The sequence below is a fragment of the Egretta garzetta genome, unplaced genomic scaffold (assembly GCF_000687185.1).
Source record: "Egretta garzetta isolate BGI_Z169 unplaced genomic scaffold, ASM68718v1 scaffold656, whole genome shotgun sequence".
Lineage (NCBI taxonomy): Eukaryota > Metazoa > Chordata > Aves > Pelecaniformes > Ardeidae > Egretta > Egretta garzetta.
Genome location: NW_009259968.1, coordinates 308,166 through 333,888, shown reverse-complemented (window position 1 = coordinate 333,888; position 25,723 = coordinate 308,166). Strand labels below are relative to the sequence as shown.

The following is a 25,723-nucleotide window of genomic DNA, read 5'->3' as shown; positions in this document are numbered from 1 at the left end:
CCAACTTCTCAAATACCTGTTAAACATTTCTTATTGTTACAAGTATGCATTTTGCATAGACATTTCCTTACGCTCTTGTGTAAGTAGTGGTATTTTAAAATACACAACACGATGCAGTCTTATTTTACGGCATTGAGTAAAAGAAGAAAACAGCTCAGCTATTAGGAGTGAGATGTCATGTTTGCTCTTTGTTGCTTTGACTCATTAAATTAGAGCCGTATTTGTTTATAGTTCTACTAAAATAATTTATATCCCAATTTTCGTAAGTGTTTGATTAAACTTTTTAATTCATCCCTTTCTTAATTGTATTGATACAAATTTAATGGAAGCCAAGGTAAGTCTATAATGTTTTCCACTTGTGAACAGTCAACCATTTCCCAGTGAGTGTGAATAGTCTAGTTAATTTAGGCATACTGACAACACATTTGCTTTTCATATTTACCTTTTGCAGATCCCTTAGACGCAATCCGTGGACCACAGGTTGAAAACTAGTAGTATGCACTGCAACCGATTCCGCTGCTGCGGGCTGCCTGTAACTGGTCTGCGGCAAGGCTCTGCGCAGACTGTGATTAGCACAGTGAATTTGAGTTGTCATTTTGCTGATTCTTAACTCTTACAAGAAAAAACACTGATAATAGAAAGAGCATCTGGCCTGTGGTTGATATAATACAGGACTGTTTGCCATGGCAGGGCTTTTCAACATACTGTGGCCTGCTAAACCAGTTGCTACACTGCCTGGTTTCCTGGAGTGATTGACTGGTGTCTAATATTTCACCCATTTATATTATTGCAGGAATACTAAAAAGTTAAACCACATAATCTTGCCAAATCATATTGATACACCCTTTCAGTTAAAGTTGAAAAAAAGGACAATGGGTTTTCCTATGTGAAATAATATGTGAAATAATGCATTTATACCTTTTCTCTCTTTGTAAAGACAAGAAAGTGTCATCAATACTTATCAGATGGTGGAGCAGGTAGATTTCACGTCTGACTTGAGTGAATTTCACTGCAGTTTTTCTAAGCCAATAAGTATATTTGCAATGTTTATCTTTAATGTAATTTTACAGTCATTATTTTTTTCTTAATTATAGGTAAAGAGAGGACATCAGTTCAATCACTGAAAACCTCAAGAGATGCATCACCTTCAGGCTCCACAGCAGTACCCTTGTCAAAGGTGAATTTTCTTTTCCAGTGCTTCTCACCATGCCTTCAAGTCTGCTCACTGTTGTTGGATTTTTTCGTCACTTGGAAGGGGATACTCTATGCAGCTGTTAAAGAAAAGAGCATCTTGAATTGCTCTGCAATCCAGCAGGGGATAGGTTTCCCTTCTCTGGCAGGAAGGTGCTCATAATGCTGTGTATCTAATGATGACACCGACAACCCTTTTTATTCTGTATTCATTGTCTCATTTTAGGAGGGAGTTTTTAATGTATTTAAAATTGTCATTTTCCAAAGTCTGGAGCGTGCTAGGAAAGGAATGGCAAGGAGAAAAATGGGGATGCAGTTTTCAGGAGCAACAGATCAATTGGACAAGCCTGTACTTGCACTGAACTCCATCCTTCAGTGATTCCTAAGCTGTGACTGGATTTGGAAACAGTGTAGTGAAGTGCCTGACTGACAGGGAAGATAATGTGAACAGCAGAGTTGGCTTGGAAGCAGGGCTGCTCGAGGATGTGGCATGAATGATCACATTTACTTGGGAAAGGAGCCACATTGCAAGATAGTTTGGTAAATGCCATTCTGTGTTCTAAATGATGCTGTTTAATTTCCCATCAAAAAAATCTTGTGGGCTGAGCACCAACCGCATAATCTTACTAATTAGTTAAATGGACAGGCTAATCAACACACTAATGAACAATAAGCATTCAATATTGTTCTGGCTGTCCTGTGGCAGCAAAAGTATTTTCACATCACAGACTGCTTGCCTGTAAATTATATTTGAGGTTAAAATGAACACCTCCACAGCAGTATTTTCTCTAAATTGTTGAGAAATACTTTAATGAGAAATAAAGAAACAATGCATTATACTGTTCTAAGTGAATAAGGTCCTATTAAAAAGTAGCATTTGCCCTAAGTAGCACGGTGTACTAGCCTGGTTCTTTAGGTATTTTTAATAAAAGCAGTGGAATGCTTAAGCAAAAAAAAAAAAGGAAGAAAGAAAGGTACTTTTTGTTGTGAGAAGGTGAGACTGAAGGAAATAATTAGGTGGGGAAAAAATCAGGCTTCGGTTGTGCTATGTCATTCTGAGTACTTATCCCTTATGCAGCTGTTTTAGAACTGCTGTGCTAGGCATTAGGTAATTGCCAATGTCCTTAAGGGGGGAGGCAAGCGATACACTTTCAGCAATGTAAATAAGGAAAGTAAGATAAAAGCTGTTACGCACAAGTTACGCTGATTTGGATTATAAAATAAACTTTATAAGTAGTTCACCTATTTTGCTTACAGACTCGGTGTACTACAGCTTAATACCAGATCTTAATACAAACTTAATACAAACCTTGGAGAACAAGGAGGCATTGCAAAATCTCTTGCTCCCTTATTAATATGCAGTGTGAGTTTGAACTGTAAAGTATTCTTTAAATGTTTTGCTTTCTTCTTCGGTCAGGTCTGATCTATGCTGTAGTGGGTTTTTTGCTAGCAGTCTGAATATATCTGCTGGCAGTGGATATCCACTTGATGTAAGCTACACAAAATGAAACCTTCTGTCTGATGGAAAACATTTCCCCAGACAACACAAGTATTTATTGGGTATGCATCAGCTACAGAAATGGAAGTACTTCAGTGACCTTTTATTGCTTTTCTCTTGAAGTCCTGACATCTGCTTGTAATGTACTGTCTTGTGTCAGTGGAGCCTCGTGGGGTGATGGCTGGATTACGCTGACCAGTTAAGTGATCTATGTGCTTCACTGACACAGAAATATCGATAGAAAAAGTCTTGGCAAAATATGATGAACATCTCTAGGGCCAGGATCATACAATCTGCTCAGACTTAGGAAATTAGTTATATACTTTAGATTAAAGGAGAAAACTTTCAATGCCCTAATTTATAATTTAGCTTTTCAATACTTAAAGGTATATGCTTCTGCAGCAATGTCTCTTTTCACTGTAGTAGCTATGCAAATCTGGAAAGGTATTCTTACCTGTCTTATAATTAATTTGTTACATATTCATGCATGTGAATTATTACATGTTGGTGTTATCTGATTTTAACCACCTGTTTAAAATTGACTATGGCATGAAATCTTTTGTGTTTCTCTTTAATAGCTGTCTGGACTGCAAGCCTTGGAGGCTGTATGCAACATTAGAGCAAAAGGCAGATGTGTGAGACAGGGAAAGCTTCCCAGCAAAGATAGCAGAAAACTGACAGGGTTTTGCTTTTTTATGTCATGTATAAGGTAAAAAACGAAGACTACGCCGCTGTTTTGAGGCAGGGAGAGAAGTTTGGCTGGTTTTTATGAGATATACTAAGTTGTTCATTTCTTGCAAGTTTGCAGCCTAAGTAAATATGTTCCAGTAAATATGTTTTAGTGTATCTGTGGAAATACCATTATTTTATTACATAAAATGCACTCCGGATTTTTTCATATGTATTTACGCACATGCAACCTATAGAATTAAATTTAATGAGATGAAATTAAACAGATTCTTTTTGCTGTATTCCAGTAGTTACTAGAGTGGTTAGTTGCTGTTTACGGCTTGCGGAAATAATTGTAAGGCATGTGAGATTTTATTTATCTTCATTTCGTGCAAAACTGACTGTTGGTGACAAAGATACTTACCTTTTCTTTTGTTAGTACTGGCCAGAGCTACATTTGAGGAAAGGGGGAGGTTCATAATAGTACCACAATACAAGATATTTTGGCAGCTAGGGAAAAGTTAGGTTAAAGGTAAAAGTCACATATGCTATAGGGAATAAGAACATACGGGGGAAAAAAATTTGGCAGCAGATAGTTTGTAGTGAGACTAGTGTAAAAATAATTGTGCAGCTTGGAAAGGTAAGCTGGGCTAATTATTCTATGAATTGTATTACCCCTTTTCAGAACCCTCTTCGTACCCTGCATATTGAACTTTGTCACCTCCTGATTTTGCTGGTTATAATTCTGTAATTTACAGTTATAGAAAAGAGAAATTCCTATCTGAACATTGTTTTGCACTTCTCTTCTGGATTCAGATAAAAGTTGTGCCTTTATGACACAGAATGCTGGAAGGGTTCTGTGAATTGTATACATATGCCGTACTAGAGCAGAAAGAGGTGTTTGGATATTTTATTTGAGGTAAGCACAAAAGGTCTGAAGATGAAGCAGTCTTATTACAGGTCACAGTATTTGCTTCCTCTGGCAATTTATGTAATTTGGAATGAACTAACGATAAGAGCGGGGAGTAATTTTTTTGTTTGCTGTTTTTTATCCATCTGTTTGTTAAGATGGAACAGGCATTGGGTAGAAATTGTGACAATCTTTCAGGCAGTAGGATTTTTTAATCTTTTTTAGATATCCACCTTAGTGTTGCAGTTTTTAATACTAGAGTTGTATAGATTCCTGGATGGATGCTTCTATACGTATAGATGATTCAAATGAAATACCCACATAGTGGTAACAAGATTTATAAAGCTAGCTATTCCTAAAATCGTTTTGGTATGTGGGTATTTGTCATTGTTTTGTCATTGCTCTGTTAATAAAAGCCAAACTGTAGTCTTAGAGAGAAAACATTTTTTAAATATTATTTATATGGGTGTTTCCATCTGAAAAGGGTAGATTAAAAGGCCATAAAGTCATGACTGACTCTGTTATAAATGATCAATATTCCCCCCCAAATAAAAAATAATGAATTATAATGGAAGCTGCTCTGATCATTTAAAGTATGCATAAAATCCTTTTTGTCCCTAATTAGCTTAGGTTTTACGCCCTACATGGTATTTAATAGTTTAGTTTAAATTTGTTATAATCTTTTATGGCTGAAAATCACATTGAATTATTAGACCACTCCACAGTTGTATCTGACTTCTTAGAGTGCATTTGATCCATGTCTCTTTAAACTCAACTGGTCTCAAATAATTTTTCTGTTATCTCTGTCCCATGGATTTAACAAAACTGATTCTGAAAGTATGGTGCTTTTTTAACATTTTACTGAACTTAATTGATTTTTTTTCTTTTTTTTTCTCTGCTCTCTCCCTACCCACTTTTCTTTTTAAAGAAATCAGTCAGCAAATGAAATTGCTTCAGCTTCCTTATTTCCTATTTTAAAATGTTTGGGGGATCTGAATAACTGTTTATTTTAGTTTTGAAGGTGTTTTGCCATGTGTAAATATGTTTCATGTTAAACCTTGGCTATAATGTTTTTGTACAGGCCTTGGATAAGAGCAACAGACTATCGGAAAAGGAACTTGCGGAAGCTGCAAGCAAGTGGGCAGCCGAAAAATCAGAGAAGGCCGATGAGAGCAATTTACCTGAAATAACAGAGTATGATGTAAGACTGGAGTTTTAATTGATCTGTTTTAAAGCGTTACAACAATAGACTCTTGTTATTCTGTGCTCTTCTGAAAGGCACATTTTGTAACTTACCTCGGAATCTGTCTGCCTGTGCTATTAAATGTTTGTTGAAAGGGAGCAAGAGGGAAACTAAAGCCTTGTGATTTGTTTATTTATTTATTTTAAAAAATAAAAAAAATCAGAGTCTGTTCTGTTAGTATAATTTGAATTCTTGTTGAGCTACAACTGACAAAATAAGGCTCTAGGTTTCCCAGGGATTCTCCGTTGCACTAGTGTAAGTATGTGTGCCTACTGAACTCCATAAAATTAACACGGGACTTCTCAGTCAAAATATGAGTGTGCACGTAAAACACAAGACTGGAAGAGAAACTCTGGTTTATGGAGTTCAGTTCCATGCCATGTCAGCCTGCCATGCCCTGTGTTCCTTTTCAGAAAGCAGTCCTCCTCTGTATTGAAAATTAAGCTTTTGCCTTGGTGCTTCAGTGGGTAGATATTTTTTATTTTTCCGCCCAGAACCTTTATTTCATTAATAATCAACACTAATTAATTGCCAGTTCACACCCATCTGTTCTTGCCCCTCCTTGTCTTCTATCCCTTGCTATACTGAAGTAGGATTATAGCCCTCTTCAGTCTTTGTTTTGTTATGCTGCCCTTGTTTAGGGTGTATTTCTTGGATTCTGCCATGTTAGTGGAAGATGTATTTTTCATTTAAAACAAACCAAATGTCACGTAATGTCTTTTTGTAAAACAGCCTGTTTTAGTTCTGTGACTATTTCATCTTCAACTTCCACTTTGCTTCGACTTTAGAGGCATTCTTACAAACCCAAAAACTTTACAAAGTCAGGTGCCTTAAACTTTATAATTAATGGGTTTGTGTTTTATATTTGTTTGTAAATAATTTGAGGGAAAATGAAAGCATCTTGGGAAGCATTGGATTTCCTCCTTGTATTTCACACTTGTGGAACCTGAGGGCTAGACTAGAGAAATAAACTCACTGGATCCATATGTACCTGAACTTTGAAGTCCTGTCCATTGATGTAATAACTGAGTGCATCAACACCTTCTTGATACTGGACAGGAAGATCCAGCTGGATAAATAACTGGTTTATTTCCCTCCAGAAAAAAGAAATTTTTTTTTTTAAAAAAAAAAAGGGGCGGGGGTTGGATTGAGGAAGAAGAAGCAGCAAACTGATCTAAGCATGAATGCCATATGGAGGAGAACATATGCACGGACATTTCTGAGAGGTTCAGGAGAGTAACAGTGAAGAGAAATGTCACTCCTGTTCTTGATGAAGGGAAGGTAATGCGAGGGAGGAAAGAACAGAGTGGGTCGTATGGAGAAGAGTTGTTTAAAGCTTCTTCTGTGCCTCAGATGAAATTGCAGTGGCAAAAAGATTCAAAATAAAGACAGACTCAAAATGAAACAGTTGAAGTTGATTATGGCAGAGTCTGAGATGATTTATGAAGTGAGCTGCCCAGGGAAGTGATTGAGTCCACATCCCTGGAAGTATTTAAAAGATGGGTAGACGAGGTACTTAGGGACATGGTTTAGTGGTGGGATGGCAGGGTTAGGTTAACAGTTGGACTTGATGATGTTAAAGGTCTTTTCCAACCAAAACGATTCTGTGATTCTATTGACTAAGAAAGTGTGCTACAGGAATGCTAATGAAGGAGGTGAGGCATCTCAGAATGAGTCCTAGAAGAAAGGATACTTCTCACCTTGATTAGTAAAGTAGGCAGTCATGTATGAATTGCAAACGTTTTTAACTATTTCCAGGTTATCTCACATAGTGCTTAATAGTTGAACTTTGTGTTGCACTAAACCTTTTAGCAGCCTTTACTCCCTCTCAGGTATTTAATGATTTACTGCAGTCACAAGACTTGGGATGCAATCTTAATGGTTTATATTGCTGCTAAGTTTTGAGCAGATGCTCATAGGACTGCTTAAGCTTCTTTTTTTCTTTTTGTCTAATACTTTTCTCTTTTATGTTAGTTAAGTCTTAAGATTCTCCACCTCTTTATTTGTGATAACAGAAAATATTTTTATATTATCTTCTTCAATTTTAAATCTTACTTCAAAAAATATTTTACTACATTATACAAATCTGTTCCATAATATTGGATTTAAATACGCTGTGGTAATTTCTTCTCTTTTTACATCTTCTATGTAGAGTCCTTGGAGTGGGAGTCTGTTTTCTTTGGGGCAGGGATACTGTCTTAATTTCTGTTTTAGAGGGAAGCTTATACAATTTTGGTACTTCAGTTAGATTTCTTGTATTACCAGGACTCCTCTAAGTGTGTGTTTGGTTATGCTATACAGTAGGTATCTCTGTTCCTTTAATATTAAACCTGTGGTCTTGAATGCTGCACGAATTCTTTCTGACAGCATTTTGATTTTGTCGATGCCTATTTACCTTTGATTTTGTAACTTTTATCCTTTCTCAGAAAACTAATCCTGCTTCCACTGTGGATTTTTCTTGCTAGCTGGTGCTATAAATATACAAGTTCCTTCTCAGTGGAAGGGCAAGTAAAGGTTATCTGACATCATTGTCTTTAGACAGTTAAGACTGAGTCACAGGTTTTTTATGTTGTCATGTTTTCTACATGTTTAAAACCCCTATTTCCGTATCTGTTAGATTGTAGCAATAAGACTTCACTAATAGTCTTGATAAGCAAAGCCATATCTAACTGAATGATTGTATTTGGGGGTTTATTTTTGCTCTCGTGCTTTAAGGTTTTTATTTTGCTGTCAAAGCTTTTTTTTTTTTTTTTTTTTAAGGCTGGATCTTCAGCTCCATTATACGTTGAACAAACAGAGGAAACAGAAACAAATATAACGGACAGTACAGAATTATATGAGGATGGCCAGCTTCTTGGCCGCTCAAAAGCAATTGCAACTAAGACAAAGGAGATTGAACAGGTTAGTTCTCTTGGCATTTTGTCACTGATACAGTACCTGTGTCACAGTTTGATCTGCTAGAAATATGTTGATTTATTTTTTCCTCCTTCTTGGAGCATAATATGAATGTAATCTCATTTCTTGAGATGATGTGATGATAACATCTTTGATTCTGAAGCAGCATGGCATTTATCTGCACGTGGGAATTAGTGGTAGTTTTCTGTAACTTACATGCAACACCTGCTATTTTGCAAGCCAAGGAAATGACTGCTTCTTTGATTAATGGTTTTAAAATCAAATATAATACAGATAATTTCAAATTAAAAAATAATTAAGAAGTAACGCTTTATGTGAGATCAAATTATGAAAAAAATACTTTTACACTGTAATTTCCTTAAATATATACAGCTTGGGACTGAACACTAGAAGCTGCTTATTGGGTTTTTTGTTTGTTATTGTGGTTTTTTTGGGGGATGTTGTTTTGTTGCGGTTTTGGGTTTGTTTTTTATAAATCAGTTTTGAATCTCAGTGCCTTTTTCATTCTCTGAAGATTAGGAACCTTTAAGTTTTGCTTTGACTACAGTGGTTTATATCTGGATGAGGGAGGGGTATTGTGTTCAAAATTTGCATTCTTTTCTCCTTTGTGTTGGCTACTTGGGTATTTAATGCAAAACAAGATTTCTGTTACTCTTGTAACATTCAGTTTTTGAGGAGGTTCAATGAAAGCTTATTCATGTATTAGTCTTTAATATCATGTCACCTCACAGTAAGGAAATTATCTACAATAACCTTCAATTTCATTTGTCATAAACAATCGAAGTGTTTTGTTTCCATATTTTTATACTTTAAATGGAGAGTTTGGAGATTTTTCTGACTTGATATTTCTGACGTAACTGCAACTATGCCCAGCTCTGGAAGTTGCATTTAAAGTTCTTAATTTGGGTGGAAGATGACTTTCTTCAAACTTGCTTTGATTTACAGTTTTCAGTGTATGCCTGGGGTGGGTGGAAGGGAAATATAGATCAGTTTTCCCCCTCGTGATTGTCTGATAATAACATCTTCAAGAAAATAGGTTTCAGGTCTTGCTCTAGATAAGCTTATTCTAGGTCTTCGTCTTTCTTCTTAATACTAGCAGCCTTTGTTCTGTTGCCTTTGAGCCCTTTTCCTGTACTGTAACACCGTTGTTCCTTTTTTCTTGACACTTGAAAAATAACTTAGTTGGTTTTGTTCCTTTTTCCTTTTTTTTTTTTTTTTTTTAATGTTGACTTTGCAAAATCATGTTCCTAATGAGCATGGCTTTGCATGTGTGCTGGGATGGAGTTAACCAGAGCGTGCTGTGTAACTGTGAGGGTCATGATGCAGTTTGTTTATCTCTGTGTGTCTGACCACCAGGTTGTACAATGCCTAAATCAGCTACTACCAAATGCATAAACTACTATTTAAAAATGACAAACTGAAACAAACAAACAAAAAAGACTAGGAGCAGATTTTTTAAAAATAGCAATTGTGATTATTTAGCCTGCTGCTGGTGAATCTGTCATTGGTTTATTGCCCACAGAGATCTACGCCTCAGTCCTAAGGTCAGGCTTATAGTGAAGATAGGTGAGAATCAGGACATAAAATCCAAATGTTGTTTTCAGTATCATCTAATATTATTATGTTTGATAAAGTTTGCTCTTATCTCTAAAGGAAATGTAGATTATGTTCTGTGAAACAGAATACTTTCAGGAACTTCGCTCAGAAAAGCCTGAGGAATAACTTAAAAAGATTTGGATTTCATAGAACCAGTTTCTCCTATTGTTGATTTGAATATTGAAGCTGTCAGCTTCTGCAGAATTAAAATAAGATTTTAGAATGATACTGGAAGCATCTTCAATACATTCTATTCAGCTAAACAAGATTCCTATTTTTGTTATAAAACCAAGTACTGTGAATTTGTTGAGCTAGACAAGATGTGTATTGAATCATTTAAACTTGACTGTAAAATGTCCTATGTGTTTTTCAGATAAATGCTTAAAAGTAACTTCTGCTTCAGCAATTAAAAAAAAAATCCAGAAAATTTATTGTTATGTTAGTCCTGATGATTTTCATAATTGTGAAATACTGTGACTCTTTGTACTGTATATGGAAGCAGTCTCTGTAGAAATTTGTACACTATTCTGTTGACTTTTAGTTGTCAGCATCTGAAAGGAAATTTGGTTTTATTCTGTGTGGCGTGAGTTTTCTGCCTCTGACAAGGAATGAGAGAGGGAGCAAAGAGTGGAATGGAAACTAAATTTGCAGTCCTGTGGTGAACGGTTTACTAAAGCTTATTTGGATTAACTTCTTAATATAATTTATACTGGGTTTGCTACTGTTTAGCTGAAAGTATGTTTCAGTTTTTGCACAGTAAAATTTGTTCTTAACATGCAAATTTCATACTATCACTAGTCATGCTGTATTGTTTATATGGATTTAATATTTAAATCTTGAAAGTGAACTGTAGGCTATAGTATATGTTAGGAACAGGAAGACTGACTTGATAATGAAAGATAGAATACATTTATAAGAAAGCTTTTATATATTTTGTTTCTGATTATTTGTCTTGAAGACTCAAATAACAGCAGAAAAATTTTTTGTTCTATGGACTTTTTTCCAGTTCAGGTGTTTAAAATAACTTCTGAATGCACTATTTCTGGAATGTAATTTTCTGGAAGGACTACTAAAATAATATACTAATTGCAAAGAGTTATGGTGCAAAAATGGTGAAGCTGTAATCCTTCTGCAAAGCAAGATTCCCAAAAGATTGGTTTTCAGTCTTCACTGGACAGCTATTAAAGTATTTAAAATAAATAAATAAATCAGGGTAAAAATAACATCTTGTGCCACTGGGTATGTGTCTAAGAGTTGATGAGGGTCCAGCTAGCATTTAAGAAAGTGAGGCTTGATTGGAAGGCTTGACCCATCTGACCAATTCTGCTTCTGTCTCCCAAGTTTTTCTGCTTTCCCTTGGAGCACCAGATCTAGTGATGTTTGCTTTTCAGTTTGTATTTATTCTCCTCCTGATTCACAGGTATTCTTGCTGTTCCAAGCTCCTGATAAAGCCCTCTCTGCTTTGTGCTGTCCATCTGTCTCCAAAGCCCCAACCAGGAGAAAGAGCAAAATTTTCCAAATACATACTTTTACTTCATGGTACAGTACTATTTCAAGTAAACCCAGAGGCAAAAAAACTGTGCTGACAGAACACCTACGGTGTGTTGCAATGAGCAAATTCATTGCTGTACAGCAGAGAAATGGGCAGCCCGATGCCCTGGGCGGGAGAGGGGGGGGCAGCAGCTTGTCATACAGTCTGTTATTTCTCTTAAGAAAAAAACCCAACAAAAAATCCCTTAAGCAGTTGAATGAAATACTCATACAGGTGTTCTGTTTAAGTAAGTCCATCTCCATATCACTCATATCACTCTTTCTTAAAGTTCCCTCTACTTTTCCTCTAATTACAATAGCACAATTGCCAAATTCAGAATTTGAAATGGAATGTGACTGTAAATGGTCGCTCGGGCTCATCAACAAAATATTTGTGTATTATTTGTTTGATGGGGGACTTACTGCAAGCATTTATGTAAAATTACATAATTTGAAGAAAAATAAAATTCCTTGCATGCTGACTATAACAGGACAAAAGTTGTTAAGTGCTAGTGGCTGTTTGCAATTCGGTGACTATCTTTGAGAGTCTGCAGTTGCTTTGCAAGTGTTAACTGAAAGTTATATAGAGGGAGGAGACTAGAAGTTGTACTCATGAATGAAGGCTCAGAAGAATCTGGACACTGTTTGAACAGAGCCAAGAATTATCTGTGTGACTCCCAAACTACAGAGGAACTCCAAAGCATATGTTTAATTTGAAGTCTGCCAATATTACTTTGGAAGGAAGAACGTAACTGGAGATGCACAGGTACTTGAGAACATTGCTGAACTGGGACCCCAGGTCCTGGAAGTCTCTGGTCTCATCTTTGAAATGACAGGCATAGTGACAGTGTTGCAGAAATGTCCAGGTAGGATGGGACCTCACCTGGGCCAGGCTTCTCTTGAAGCAGGGCCTTAGATCAGGTAATTCAGGGCTCTGTCAAGCTGAGTCTTGAGTATTTCCAGTGAGGGAAGCTCCATGGTTGCTCTGGACAGCCCGTTTCAGTGTTCACTGCTCTCTCTCTCTGTGCTCAGCCCTGCGTGCTTTCTTTCCTCCAAGGACACACTTTCTGCTCCTTCCTTCCCTTGGCAGTTTCCTGTCCCTGTCCTTGAACTGCAGAGCTCCTTGCTGTGGCCCCTGTTTTTGGCTGGCCTCACCTGGTGAGGTGAGGGACCTGCTCCACCTGCGGTGGGCTCAGCTGCTCTCAGGGAAGGGTTGAGTTCCCAGGGCTTGCTGGCTCGGCCACATTGTGGTTGGTAGAACAGGATCTTTCCTGGCACTTCTGTGCGCCAGGTTCTGGGAAAACTGTTCCCTTCCATCCTGGTGCACCTCTTTTCCATCTTTGTACCTCTTTCCACCAAATGGAAATTCTGCAGCGTTAATGTGTCTCATGTTTCAATACGTTCTGTGAACTAGATCTAGATCCATGATGTGGCTTTTGATGTTCTATTTGTAAGCAATCAGAAAATTTGGAGAGTTTTTAAAAGCAAAAATAGTGAGGTAATTTGCTTTCTGGTAGGGGTGGGTTTTTTGTTTGAACTAAGTGTTTCCTTATGCCTTTGACCATGCCTTTCACTCCTTCCTCCACAGTTATAATTTTGAAATTTGGTGTTATATGCTGTCTGAGCATGGTGGGGTAGAAGCCCGTTAAATAGGTCTTTAAAAAATCGGTCTGGGTACTTGTATATAGTGTAGCAGAGAATTTTGCATCAGCATATCAAGGTCAATGAATATTCGTAGGTTGCCAATGTAACAATTTCATGCACTTTTAAATATTTTTGCATTTGATAACATGCAGTATACATTAAAGTATTGCTTTGTTTAGTTGTAAAGTATTGGATTTGTTTAGTTTCTGTTTTTATATAGTTAAGGATCAGCATGTGCTTTTAGCGCATGATGTGCTGAAGTGTGGGCTTTTTTCGGAAGCGATGACAAATATGTCCCTGCTGTTAAATTCGCAGTTGGAGCAATTCGGCGTCGGTGTTACACAAAAGGCTATCTCTTTGTTGTTCCTTTATGAGCATGAGTAGCAGGGATTCTTGAAATGTCTTATCTTGTCTAGACATCAAGTCTGCAACGCTGTATTAATTAGTCATTATTATGTGTCCAGTTTCTTAAACGTTGCGTATGCAAGCTGAAGTGACATGGGTTACCTCTGAAATCTATTATTTTTCTGAAGACAAATTTTGCCAAATGAACCACGTTCCTTCCTTGATTTTGGCAAGAAATCAACCCTCTAAGTTTCTGAACGAGAATTGACACTCAGACCTCAGTTTTTCTATTGGCACAGAGCTCTGGCATCTGAGAAGGAAGCATAGGAATTAATGCGTTCATGAATGCTTTTTTTTCTTAATGGAATTACTGGCTGACTGGATGCTTTCAGTTCAACAATATATTTAAATGTTCAGCAGAATAGTATTTTTAAGTGTTCAAACATTTGGATTAATTGCTTGTTTACTTAACTTTCTAAATTAATATTACTTGTTAACAGCCCTCAGTGGATTTAAGCAACTGTTACCCTTACTGGGCAGCCTTCTTGCTGGAAGGTGCTGAAAATCACAGATTCTTCTAAAGCTTGCATTTGAGACTTCATAGATATAGTGCGTAGAAAGAAGGAAAAATGGGTGTGTGGCTGGGTCAACAGGCTATCCAGATTCTGTTTGGAGATCTGCTGTCTAACTGCTTTTCATTTTTAGGTAAATTCCTTAAATCTCTGGCCTGGAAGTTGCAGTTAAGTGAGAAAAACAGTTAGGTTTTAGCAGTTGTGGTGTGTGTAGTTTCAGAAGAACTGTTTCTGGTTCTCCTGCTTTGTCAGATCTCTTGTTCTGGTAAGATCTGTGTAACAATAACTGAATTGTCTGTGTGTGTATTTTACACTTTGTAATGGGACTCTGTTCTCTGGAGGTGCTGCTCTGAGAGAAGACTGAGAGCTCACAAAGCGAAACTTTACATTGCGAGGATTTAGTTAAGGAAGTTTTAATTTTAATATCTGACCTTAAAGAAAATATACGGGCATTTCTGTTATGATAAAATAGCTATAATATCTGTAATGTATAGAAGTATACTGCATGCCTTCCTCCCCACCCTGTCCCATGTCCATTGCTAGTTTTGTTTTGCTTCAAACAAAACTGTTTTGCAGTGCTTCAACAGTGTAAAGGTGTGTCGTGGTTTAACCCGGCTGGCGACTCAGCACCACGCAGCCGCTCGCTCACTCCCCCCTCCCTCAGTGGGATGGGGGAGAGAATCGGAAAGAAAATAAAAGGTTAGAGCCGAGGGCTGAGATAAAGACAGTTTAATAAGAGAAAATAATAATAATAGTAATAATGAGAATGATAACAGACTATACAGAATATACAAAATGAATGATGCACAATGCAGTTGCTCACCACCCGCCGACCGATGCCCAGCCCGTCCCCGAGCCGCGAGCACTCTCCCCGCGACCGACTGACCGACTAACTCCCCCTGAGCATGACGTTCTATGGTATGGAATAGCCCTTTGGTCAGTTTGGGTTAGCTGTGCTAGCTGTGCTGTACTTGTTATGCACCTGGCCAAGCAGGAGAAGCTCAAAAAGTCCTTGAGTAGTCTGAGCACTACTTGGCAACAGCTGAAAACATCAGTGTGTTATCAACATTCTTCTGGTACTAAATCCAAAACACAGCACTATGCTAGCTTCTGTGAAGAAAATTTCCCAGCCGAAACCAGGACAAGGTGAAAGAGGATGTAAACATCAGGTAGCTTCCACATTGTGGCTAGGAATAAGCTAATGAGAAACCGTGGTAAGTATATCAGAGAAGTTTTGTAAGTTCTGGATATGTTAGATTAAACATTTAAGTTTTAGCAGTTGTAGTAAAATACATAAATGAATAAATTGGACTAATGGGAAGCCAGGAAGGAGTGAAGGAGGCTGTCAAAGCTGGCCTTGGATGTATCTTTCCTTTTGATTTCAGCTGAGCCAGGGAAACAGGTTACCGTTTCCTTAGATTAGCTTGTTGGTCTGCTTGTGCTGTTGCTCATTTCAGGCAAAATTACCTAGATTAGAAAAAATCCCCTAATTAAAATATGAGTTAAGAGGTAGGTAAGTGAAGCTGAGGGAACTGGAACAGTAGCTAGAAAACACATTAAAGGATTATTTCTGATTATGGATGAGGTCAGACATGCTTTGTTTCTGACAGGAGTAGACCAGACAAGAGTAACAGGCCAGATGAGAGTAAAAGATGAGGAAGCTGTAGATTTTGGTTCCCTCCTAGCTTTTCTGCTGTCCTTCAAACCTTGTATACTTAATACACAGTAGCAAGGCCTTAATGATGAACTCATAAGCAGTCTAATTTGGTTGGTAGCATAGTATGTATCATGCCTCCTCTGAGCTTATGTTTATTTTATTTAAATGTAAAATGTAATTAAGTGTGTTAATTTATTTTTTCCTAATCAAGAAAACATTTGTCTCAGGTTTTGGTGTTTTGCCTTAGGCTTCTCGGAAAAAATTGATGAAGACTCCTTTACTTAATGATATAATCTGCCTATGATCTTGTTTCATCCTTTTGCGGTTTGTTAGCTTCCTTGTATCAGTACCGCTCTCCTTATATACAAGGCAAGTAATTTATTACTTTTTACACATTCTTAGGCACTTTTCCTTCCATATTAATTCTGACTTGCTGATTTTTCTACTGCCTTTTAATATTTATTCTAGACCTCCTTGATTTTTACCATTGCAAAATCAAATCAATTAAGTTGTTAGGCTTATTTGCATCTTTATAGTTCACACTTGCCTTAAGTCCTCTTTGTGCTGCAATCTTTCAGTTTTCTAAATCTGAGCTGTTGGTCGGAAATCCGCGTTTTCATGTTTATTGGGATTGCAAGATGGAGAACATAAGAGCTTTGGGTCAGTATTCTCATAGTATCATTGATTCTCCTTACAAGTACATTGATTTAAAGCAGGATACTTTTAAAAGGATGTGAAAAAATTAACTACTTTCCTTGTGTTTGGGTCACCATGCTTTATGAGTTGCAGTCCTTCACTCTCCATTTTTTTAGCTGTGTTCTGTTCCCTTGCCACAGACACTAATGGGTTATTTGGTATGTACTGCCGTGCTCATAATTTCAAACTGCTGCATATGCAAAATCAGTGCAACTTGCTCATTTTACTTGAGCACCTGAAGGTATAGTTTAATAAGGAAATGTATTACCACATTTCAGCTTTTTGCCAGCAGCTTTTTTCATTGGGAAGCTGATAAAAAGTGAGTGTTATTTAATATGCAACATTCATAGAGCGATACTTTAAAGAGAACAACATAAATGTATGTATGTGTACAGTAACAGTAGGGTATTTTCATTCTTAGACTCAAGTACAGTAGATAAAATTCACCTTTAGCTTTCTATCATCCATCTATGGAAGATTTTGTGTGTGACAGTTTATTTTACCTTTTTTTTTTTTTTTTTTTTTTTTTAATGGAACAGTTTTTGACCTGTTCTAAGCACATTACTTTGAAGTTGGTGAATGCTGAGGACTCGACACGTTGACAAATCTAGTCATTGACAGTTTTTGATGTGGTAGTGCTTCATTTATGTGACCAAGCAGGACTGCAGGTTCCAAGATCTCAGAGAGGACCGTTTGCTTACAGGCAGTTTTAAAGGGGATTGTTTATGGATGTTATAATTTCATGGCAGGTCTCTGGAAGACTTAAATGAGAGAGTGTTAGGTACTTGATAAAATTGCTGGACATAGTTAAAACCAAAGAAAATGTGAAAGAAGGTTCTACTTGTTTCACTCAGTGCCCAGCTGTTCAAATCTGAAAGACAAGATCACTTCTTGGTCAGATAAAGTAAAAATCAAGTTGTCCATTAAATAGTATTTTTTCAATCAACACCTAGCAGTGATTGCTTGATTTAAAATTTCTTTTTCTGTCATGAGAAACCAGAAGATCTTAATAACAGGATGAAAGAAGACTTGGAAACTATAATAGTAAACTAGGAAGAAGAAAGATTAGTTTCAAGAGATGATGAGCGTAAACAGGATTGGGAAAGGCATTAGGAAGAGAAGAAACTCTCTAAAAACGTGCAGTCCTTGATACATAATTAGGAACTAATTATGAGAAATTGCCTACTGAAGAAACTCTCAGAAGTTAAGATGCGTGGAAGGATAAGCAGAACTGACACTGGTGAGCCTTCTGAGAAAGCTGAAGGACAAAACCAGAAATTATGAATGGTCTGACTCTTGATAAAGGCAGTAGTTTCTGTGGGGGTGAGGGCTATTGGTTTTGTGTGTTGTGTTTTTGGTTTTTTTGGTTGTTTTTGTTGTTGTTGTTAGGGTTTTGTTGTTGCTGGTTTTAATAACTTTAATTTGGAGGATAAAGGGAGTCTTCTCTCCAACTTTGTCTCCAGGTTATTCTTGCTTTAACAGAAGGGCATTGGTGGACTTGAGAGGTGGCTTTAGCAGTGTTTCATTTTATTTTTGAACTGTTTTAAGGGTGGAAGCTAAAATTCTCTCTTGGTTGGCTCAGTGCACTGAGGCTTAAAGCTTCAACTTTTTTGAAGAAAAGCTTCAATTTATCTTTCTTATGACCTAGTGTCTCTTGAACGAGGCATCTTGGAGGCAATTTTGGAGGAATATTTCAGCATTGCTGCTGGGGGGAAACCTGCTGCTTTCTGGATTGAAACAGAATGAGAATAGGATCAGTCCCATATACCTAATAGTTAGATCCAGAAATTCAAATTGGCTCAGAAATAGCCCTAGCTCAAAGCACTACTGTCTAGCACCTATTTCCCACTCCACACACACTGATTTCACATCAGCTCTATCAGTATTCCCAATACACTCTGAGCATTGATTATCAGAAAGACTTAGAGATGAAATAGGAATCCAAGTGGTGCTTAAAACAAGATGTACCTAGGGCAAACAGAGAACAGTGTCGTGAAGGAAAGGTTTCATAAACCTGTATGTGATGATGGGCAGGTGGTAAATGAGCCAACATGCAAAAACCAACATGCAAAAAAAAAGTGGCAAACGAAATGTAGCGGCAGGAAGGTAGGTGGCAGGAGGGACTTGATGTTTTGGCATGAAAGCTGGTTTCCATTTCTCCTGCACTGACAAAAGCTTTCAGGCCTCAGGAGGTTGGATTAGACAGTAACAGGAGAGTATCACACAGACAACCTGTAGGTAGGGAAAATCTGCTGAAGTGTGAATCTACAGTTTTATGGTTTTTCGTGTGTCTTTTACAGACTGCGGGGCTGGTCTTAGTATAACACAAACTTGTTTTGCAGATGACAGTTTTGCTGGTCCCTGTAGTTTAATCCTCTAAGCCATTTGTAATCTGGTTTGTATACAACACTGATTTGTGTATAAATTTAGGATCATCTGTGACCAAAGACACTTTGGTGACAGGTTGCATTTGTCACCTGGTTCTTAAATTTCTATTTCTTTTTATATTCTGTATGTCAGTGCCTAGCCTGATGTCTTCTTTCTTCTGGCAGTTGTTTCACTGAGCAGGTTAAACTCAATATGTTACAAAGATGGGTAGGCCACACTTTTTTTAATAGCTTGTTCTTTTCTGTGAACATTAGTGATTTGACAGCCTTTAAGTGGATGGCATTTGGAAAGCAAACAAATTATTTGAACTGAAAAAGCTACAATTTACAGAGGACTGTTACATGGTTTGGGGTTTTTTTCAAATTATTTTGTGTGATACGGTATTTATATAGGTTTGTATCTTAAAAGCTTGGCATAGAAAGTACTCATTTGCTATAACCTTTAAAATATAAGGTGATCTTCTAGTTCTTTTTCATGGTTTTTGTTTGTTTGTTTTTAGAAAGATCATTCCAAAAGGCATCAGAATTGGGAACTTACTTTCCTAAATGATAGGGGAAAAAAAATCTTCTGTTGCATAAGTTACTTATGCATGAGCTTCTTCTGTAAGTTAAAATTATAAAACCATTATAATTTTATCTTGGGGTGTGAATGACTAATTCACATCATCATTTATCACCGACCCACAAGGATCACTTTCTTGTTTTGTTTGACTCTTCATTTGCACTGACATTGGGACTTTCAGTCCTCTCTGACTGTCTGGACATAATGCTAGTATGGATATCACAACTTCCAATGGCATGCTTCACAAAACAGGGCAGAAAAACAAGGGCCCAATTTCCCACAGGACAAAGGTTATAGCATGCCTGTTTTAGCTTGGTACTTTGACTCTGAAAGGCTGATAGAGTCAACTTATAAAATCACAGAAGTTGTATACTGACAAAATCAAGTGGGTCATGGTTCTTTAGCTTCTCATGCTTCTTGAGAAGGACTGTTTATACATTAATTTTCTGAACTGTTGAACTTCAAGTATTGCTCTGAATGACACTAATAACTTTTAATAGATGGGTTTGATACTGTTTCTCCATGGTTGAAGTGGCTTGCTCATGATCTTTCCCCCCTCTCCTGCCCCCCAGATAGCTTAAATCATTGGTTTCATTACAACATGAAATGTACTTACGTGGGTATTGTGTGTACTTACTTGACTGTAATTACTCCCCACAAGCAGTTTACCACCTTAGTATAGTAGATATTTTATATATTAACTTTTTTGGTCACGTGCTACCTAAACAAAAAATCTCCACACAAGCATTTTTAAACACAGAATCAGAATAGATTAGGGGATGCTGACACAAGCTTTTTGTGATCATCTTCAAGTGGAAATTTGCCCAGTTTATTATATTTATTTTTTTTTTTTAAACTTGGCTTCCTGGAGAAACTGGCTTATGCAATCACAGAGTATCTGTGCTGTGTATCTCTTGATTCTGTTGTCAGGTTTCAAGTAAATTCAATTTAGGCATAAATCAAGATGGTTAGTTGTTACAAGCTTTATGAAAATAGGCAGCAGCAGCAACTATGAGTCCAATGGAGAAAGACCAGAATGTGTTTGCATCTCATTAGACATCAGAAAGTCCTCTTTAAGCAAGTGCTGCAGTTGTTTTCAAAAACAGAACAAAACAATAACTTGTACCATTGCAGACCTCAGCTGCATGTTAGAAAGAGTTTGGTGGCAGCCATGGTTTAAGAAATTAGGTCCCTGTGCCTTACGGTCCTCTGCACTGGCACAGTAGTCTTTTTGGGGCCTGGCTATGCATCGGATCAGGAGAAAGAATGAAAAGTTGCAGATATTTCTTTGACCAATTCTCTTATTCACAGCGTGGTTCCTTAAACATGCCTGCTGCCACAAGTGAGTACCCACGCTGTGCTGTGTGTCAAGCCGCTACTGTCTCCAGTATCTTGAAAGCACTGCCTTAGGCACTCAAAGTTATTTGATCACTAGGCAGAAATCTGTAGAAAGCAATAGTCTTTGGTAATTTTGGTATTTGCATATAACTGTTTCTTTTTTATCATAGGCAAGATAAAACTTAAAAAAATATTTCTGTTTAGTTTCTATCTAGAGCTGCCATGACCAGAACTCTCTTCATCCTTTAGGGCACCTCACCATCTTCTAACTTCAGTAGCCTTGGTTCTACATATTTTGGAGAATATACTCCTTTGGGAGTGCTAGTGCATCAGTAGACACCCTCGTAACAGCTTCTTCCAGCTGGCTTGTTGGAGCTGAACTTTGATCTAGTTGTGAACCCAGCTGGCACCAGCTGCTCCAGCCCCTAAAGGTCTTGAGTAGATCTTGAGAGGAAAGAGCAGTCACAATAACCAGTATTTTTGGTAGTGAGATAGGTCAGTTTTGTGAACTAAAAGATCTCCTAATTAATACTCTAACCTCATACAGTTCATTAAAGTATTCACGCTTTTAGGAAAATGAAGATCGAAAGATTTCTGAATGGTTTATGTATTTATTGCCTGTCAGCTAATGTGATGAAGAACTGGAAGTGTGCAATTACAGAGAAATATTCCCACATCAAGGCACAACTTGCTGTGAAGTAAAGCTGAATGCCCTTTTGAATGCATCTGCTACCTGCCGCTGAAAGGAAAGTTGCAACAAAGACTCTATTGCGGTTTAAGATAAAGATGTCTCTGTTCGTTTAGGGGAACCTGTGAGCTGGATGCAGCCTCCCTGAAACCTGTAATTAGATTACTTCTACTGGTGGGGCAGTGTTGGCCATGGCTCTTTTGGTAAGGGATGGAGACCGTACCTTCACCACCTCTTGGCAATGACTGGTGCACCTCTCCACCCCCAACAAAAGTCCAGGGTTTTTTTCACTCAATTGAAAGGAGAGAAAACATGTGAATCTCAAGTTAGGAATCTTCCTGTCAAAGTTCCTTCTCTATGGAGAGAGGTGGACCATGCCAAAGGGAGGATGCAAGGAGGACTGGTTGCAGGAGAGGATTCAGAAGGCAAGGCCAGAAGGATGCGGGAGTTTCTGAGGAAGAGGTGGAGTGGAACTATGTCTAGCTGAGGGATGAGATGACCTCTGAATTGGAGGGTGGAGGAAGTCTGGAGGAGATTAAAAGATTTGTGGTGACAGGAGAGGTAGGGTTGGGAATTGGGAGTGTGGGAAGCAATGAATGAGGGTGGGACTGGACTTGGGAGTTGAAAAAAGGTTTGTGCCAAGATCAGGAACTGCAGCCAAGAGGGTGGGAAAAGAAAGAGATGAGGAACAAGAAGAACATGGGTGGAGATGGGAATTAATTCCACAGAAGCTCTGAAGCCTATGGGCAAATGCAGTGGAGTTTCTCCCTGGCTGGAGGGTGGAGACGCTACATCATGCAAGAAAACTCATGGCTATTTCTGGTTCCAGAAACAAGTGGGGAGCAGTCAGGTGCTTCCAGCTTGGTGTCTTCCCCTCTGGATGCCCTCGAGGCATCTGCAGGAAGCTACAATCGTAAGGCAGGAAATGCAGCGTTCCTGCATCGAGGACCTGAAATGGCTTGCTGAAGAATTTGATAAATATGTTGGTCACTGATTGTTCTGTTGTCCATTTGCTTCACTTTACTGTATTTCTCATCAACTGAAAATAAAAAAAAAATGAATATTGTTTTAAATGAAACTATTAATCTCCTTACCCAAGTGTAGGTCATAACTAAAAAAATGCTCTGATTAATTTTTAAATACTCTTTTTAAAATTTACTATTTGGCATAACTACAGCTTGCTGTACAATTTTCCTTTTTCTTACATTGCTATAGAAGGATGTTTTCTTGCAACTATGTTTTCACTAAAATGAGAAGCAAAGATAAACTCTGAGATTCTGTTTCCTTTCACTGAGGTTGGTTATTGCTTTTTTTTTTTTCCTTTTATTTTCTAGTAACGGGATACCTAAATGTTTAATTCTGAGCTCTGGAAAGCTCTTGACTCACCCCTGATTTGGTGTGGGCTATTGGTTTCTTGAGCCCATGCATAAGTGATTTGTGCTTTTAATAACACAGTGAAATGTTTCATAATATATATATAGCAAAATTATTGGTCTTGTTATTCTTGCAGTCTCCTTTTGGATAGAGAATTACATCTGCATTCCAAATGCAACAATTCTCATCTGTACGCTAATAAATATACAGTCAAATGATTGTAGTATTGAGTCATTAATGTACCTAATCCAGATGTGATTAATCTAAAATTGTGATTTTATATGTGATTTGATAAGACAGACTTTTAAAAAATTAGTTTAATACTGTATGCATTCTTGGCGTGTGAATTTTCTACATCATTTGTCAGCCAGTATTTGGGGAATGGGAGGCGGTCAACAAAATCTTGAGCCTAAGGTAATTATATGGTCTCTCATGACCCAGATAAGTTACCAAAGAAACTCTGTTTTAGTTAGTGTTGCTTTCTATTTTAAGCAGGGTGGGCTTTTTGCTACCAGGAAAAGCATGTATCATTATAATGAGCTGGCTCTGGAGCCTTTTAATTTGTGTAGGTGTTACTCATGCCATGGTAAGCAGCCAGAGCAGTGATTCTAAAGAGAAGTATCTCATCTACTGTAAAGATTATTCTCTTTGTGTTCATTTATATTGACCCAAACGCATTTTTTTTTTAATTGATGGGAGAAACATAATTTTTGCATGTATGTATTTTTGACAGGGCAGTGAAAATGTAAGGTAACTCCTTGCTTGTCTTAGACCTGTGCTATACGTTGGGGACTTCTGAGAATGTAACCTCTGTTCTGCAACACAAGCCTCTTTCTTTACATATGGATCAGTTTGTTCCATTTTTTGAATCATGACATTTATCGTAAAAAATTATTCTTTCTCCTGTAGGAAGAGCAGGATGCGATCACTTATAACCCTTTTGATAAAAATGATACTGGTTATTTTTGAAAGTCTAGTGCCCTTATAGTAACATGGCTCATGCCTCATTTATCTCAGGCTTCAGTTTCTCTTCAGTCTGCTGCTGTTTGACTAAGTAAGTGTTTCTGTGCAGTAAGGCTAAGTGTTCTTGAAAAATATATGTGCATATTGCTGAAGAGTTACATTAAGATATGCAGAGGTCTGTTAGGGATAAAGTGATGAGCTTGCTTTTGTCCATTGTGGATCAACTAATATTTTAAAAGAGGCAAGGTCATTTAACATGTTAACTGAGTCTGAATACTCGATGTCTTGTGTCAGTATGGTTTTATGCATATAAGGGTACAAGCTTTCATTGGTATGCTTGCCATTCATTTCAATATGAATTGCTCAGCATATATGTGTAATGCATAAGCAAATAGGTTTTTACTGTATTCTTTAAAGCCACTGTATTATATATGTAAAATTAAAGCTCTGAAAGAACATGTATGCATATGTCTGTCATGTAACAGTGGGCAGTGTTTGTTTCTGTTCCTTAAATAATGTTACCATTTAGTTATGAAACATACCTTTTGTTTATGTGTTTTACCTTAGATAGAAATGCATGAAATGTAAGTGCATTTATGCCACAAGGTAATACAAAGATGCTTAGATAATTCAGTTGACATGAAAAATTGTTTTCAATGAATTTCTGATTTTTCAGAGAGCTAGGTTATAGGAGAGCTTGAGTGAAGACTTGCTGAGGGAATAGGGAAGACTCGGATAAAATTGTGGTGGCAGAATTGGAGGTAGTCAGAGGTAGTAGCGGTTCCTTTATCATGTATGCATTGGCCAACTGCAGTGTCTTTGGAGCAGGAAGAGTGATTTGGCTTTGTCCACAAAGTATAGTTTGCTGAGCAATGCAACGCCCTAAGGAGAACAAAGAGAAGAGGTGAACAAGTGAAAGAGGTTAATACTAAGTTGAAGTAAGATGAAATGAGTCAATATTAAAACTAAGCAATAGTTCTAAGATCTGGTTTCAGTGCATTGCAGCCAACAAACGGGAAGCGTTAGTCATATTTTCTCCATTAAGAGTGTAAGCAACTGACTGACCCTTTCGAAGGCAACGTTTTCTTTTCTTTTGTTTTTTTATGAAACAGTTACTGTTATGGTTCTAGACAGTCCATGGTACTCTTAAATAAATAAATAAATGAAATAATCCTTTGTTTACCATGTAAATCAATTATTTGTGGATACTAATCCTTGAAACAGCAAAACGTCTTACCTGCTGATTTGAAAATAGAAAGTTTGCAATGTTTATACGCTTATGTGATTTTAAAAAACAAGAAGCCCACTGGAATTTCTAAATGAAATGAGAAAATGTCATTCATTTTCGTTGTGGTTTTTTATTTAATTTGGCTTGCTTGATTCTAAATAATTAAATGTTTTTCTTCATTTAATTCTGTCTCCAGACAGTGTAGTACAGCCAGATCTTCACTAGCATGAACTGTTTTGGTTTTTTGTGAAAAAAGAGCTTCTGGAAGGCTGCATGAAGTGAGGAATACCTTATTTTTCAGGATATGTTTGTGCGAATAACCCCTGTCTATTCTGTATCTTTGAGAGCACATGGCAATCTTGTATGAAGTAAGGTTAAAAGGTAAATGGCGTGGTACTGTTTCTTTTGGCTATTGCATTAAAGTGTTTGACCTTTAGCAACCTGTTTTTATCTTGGGCACTAAACTGTTTAGTTCTGCTTATCAAAAGAGACTTCACTGGTCTCTTTCCATGCTGTTCTTATCCAAAACACACTGTATCAATCCAGCATCAGTAGACTTCATCAGCAACAGCTATTATTCTGCTTAGAGATACAGCCTTAAAAAGTTTATTGAGATTGTAACAGTATATTTTATTAGTAAATGCTTTCATATATAGTTCTGTGGTTTCCAGTTTAATTATCTAGATATTCTTTTTTATTACCTCCTTATTAGCTTA

General features: G+C 37.3%; 1 protein-coding gene across 5 annotated transcripts in view; it reads left to right on the top strand.

Annotated features, from left to right (window-relative positions):
* PPHLN1 (periphilin 1) overlaps positions 1–25,723 on the top strand; it is a 72,804-nt gene that overhangs the window by 31,244 nt on the left and 15,837 nt on the right. For all 5 annotated transcript variants that reach the window (XM_035895803.1, XM_035895806.1, XM_035895802.1 and 2 more), the window contains 3 exons: positions 1,095–1,177; positions 5,350–5,469; positions 8,272–8,412. In XM_035895803.1, coding sequence (XP_035751696.1) covers positions 1,095–1,177; positions 5,350–5,469; positions 8,272–8,412 — 344 coding nt within the window. The remainder of the gene's footprint in view (positions 1–1,094; positions 1,178–5,349; positions 5,470–8,271; positions 8,413–25,723) is intronic.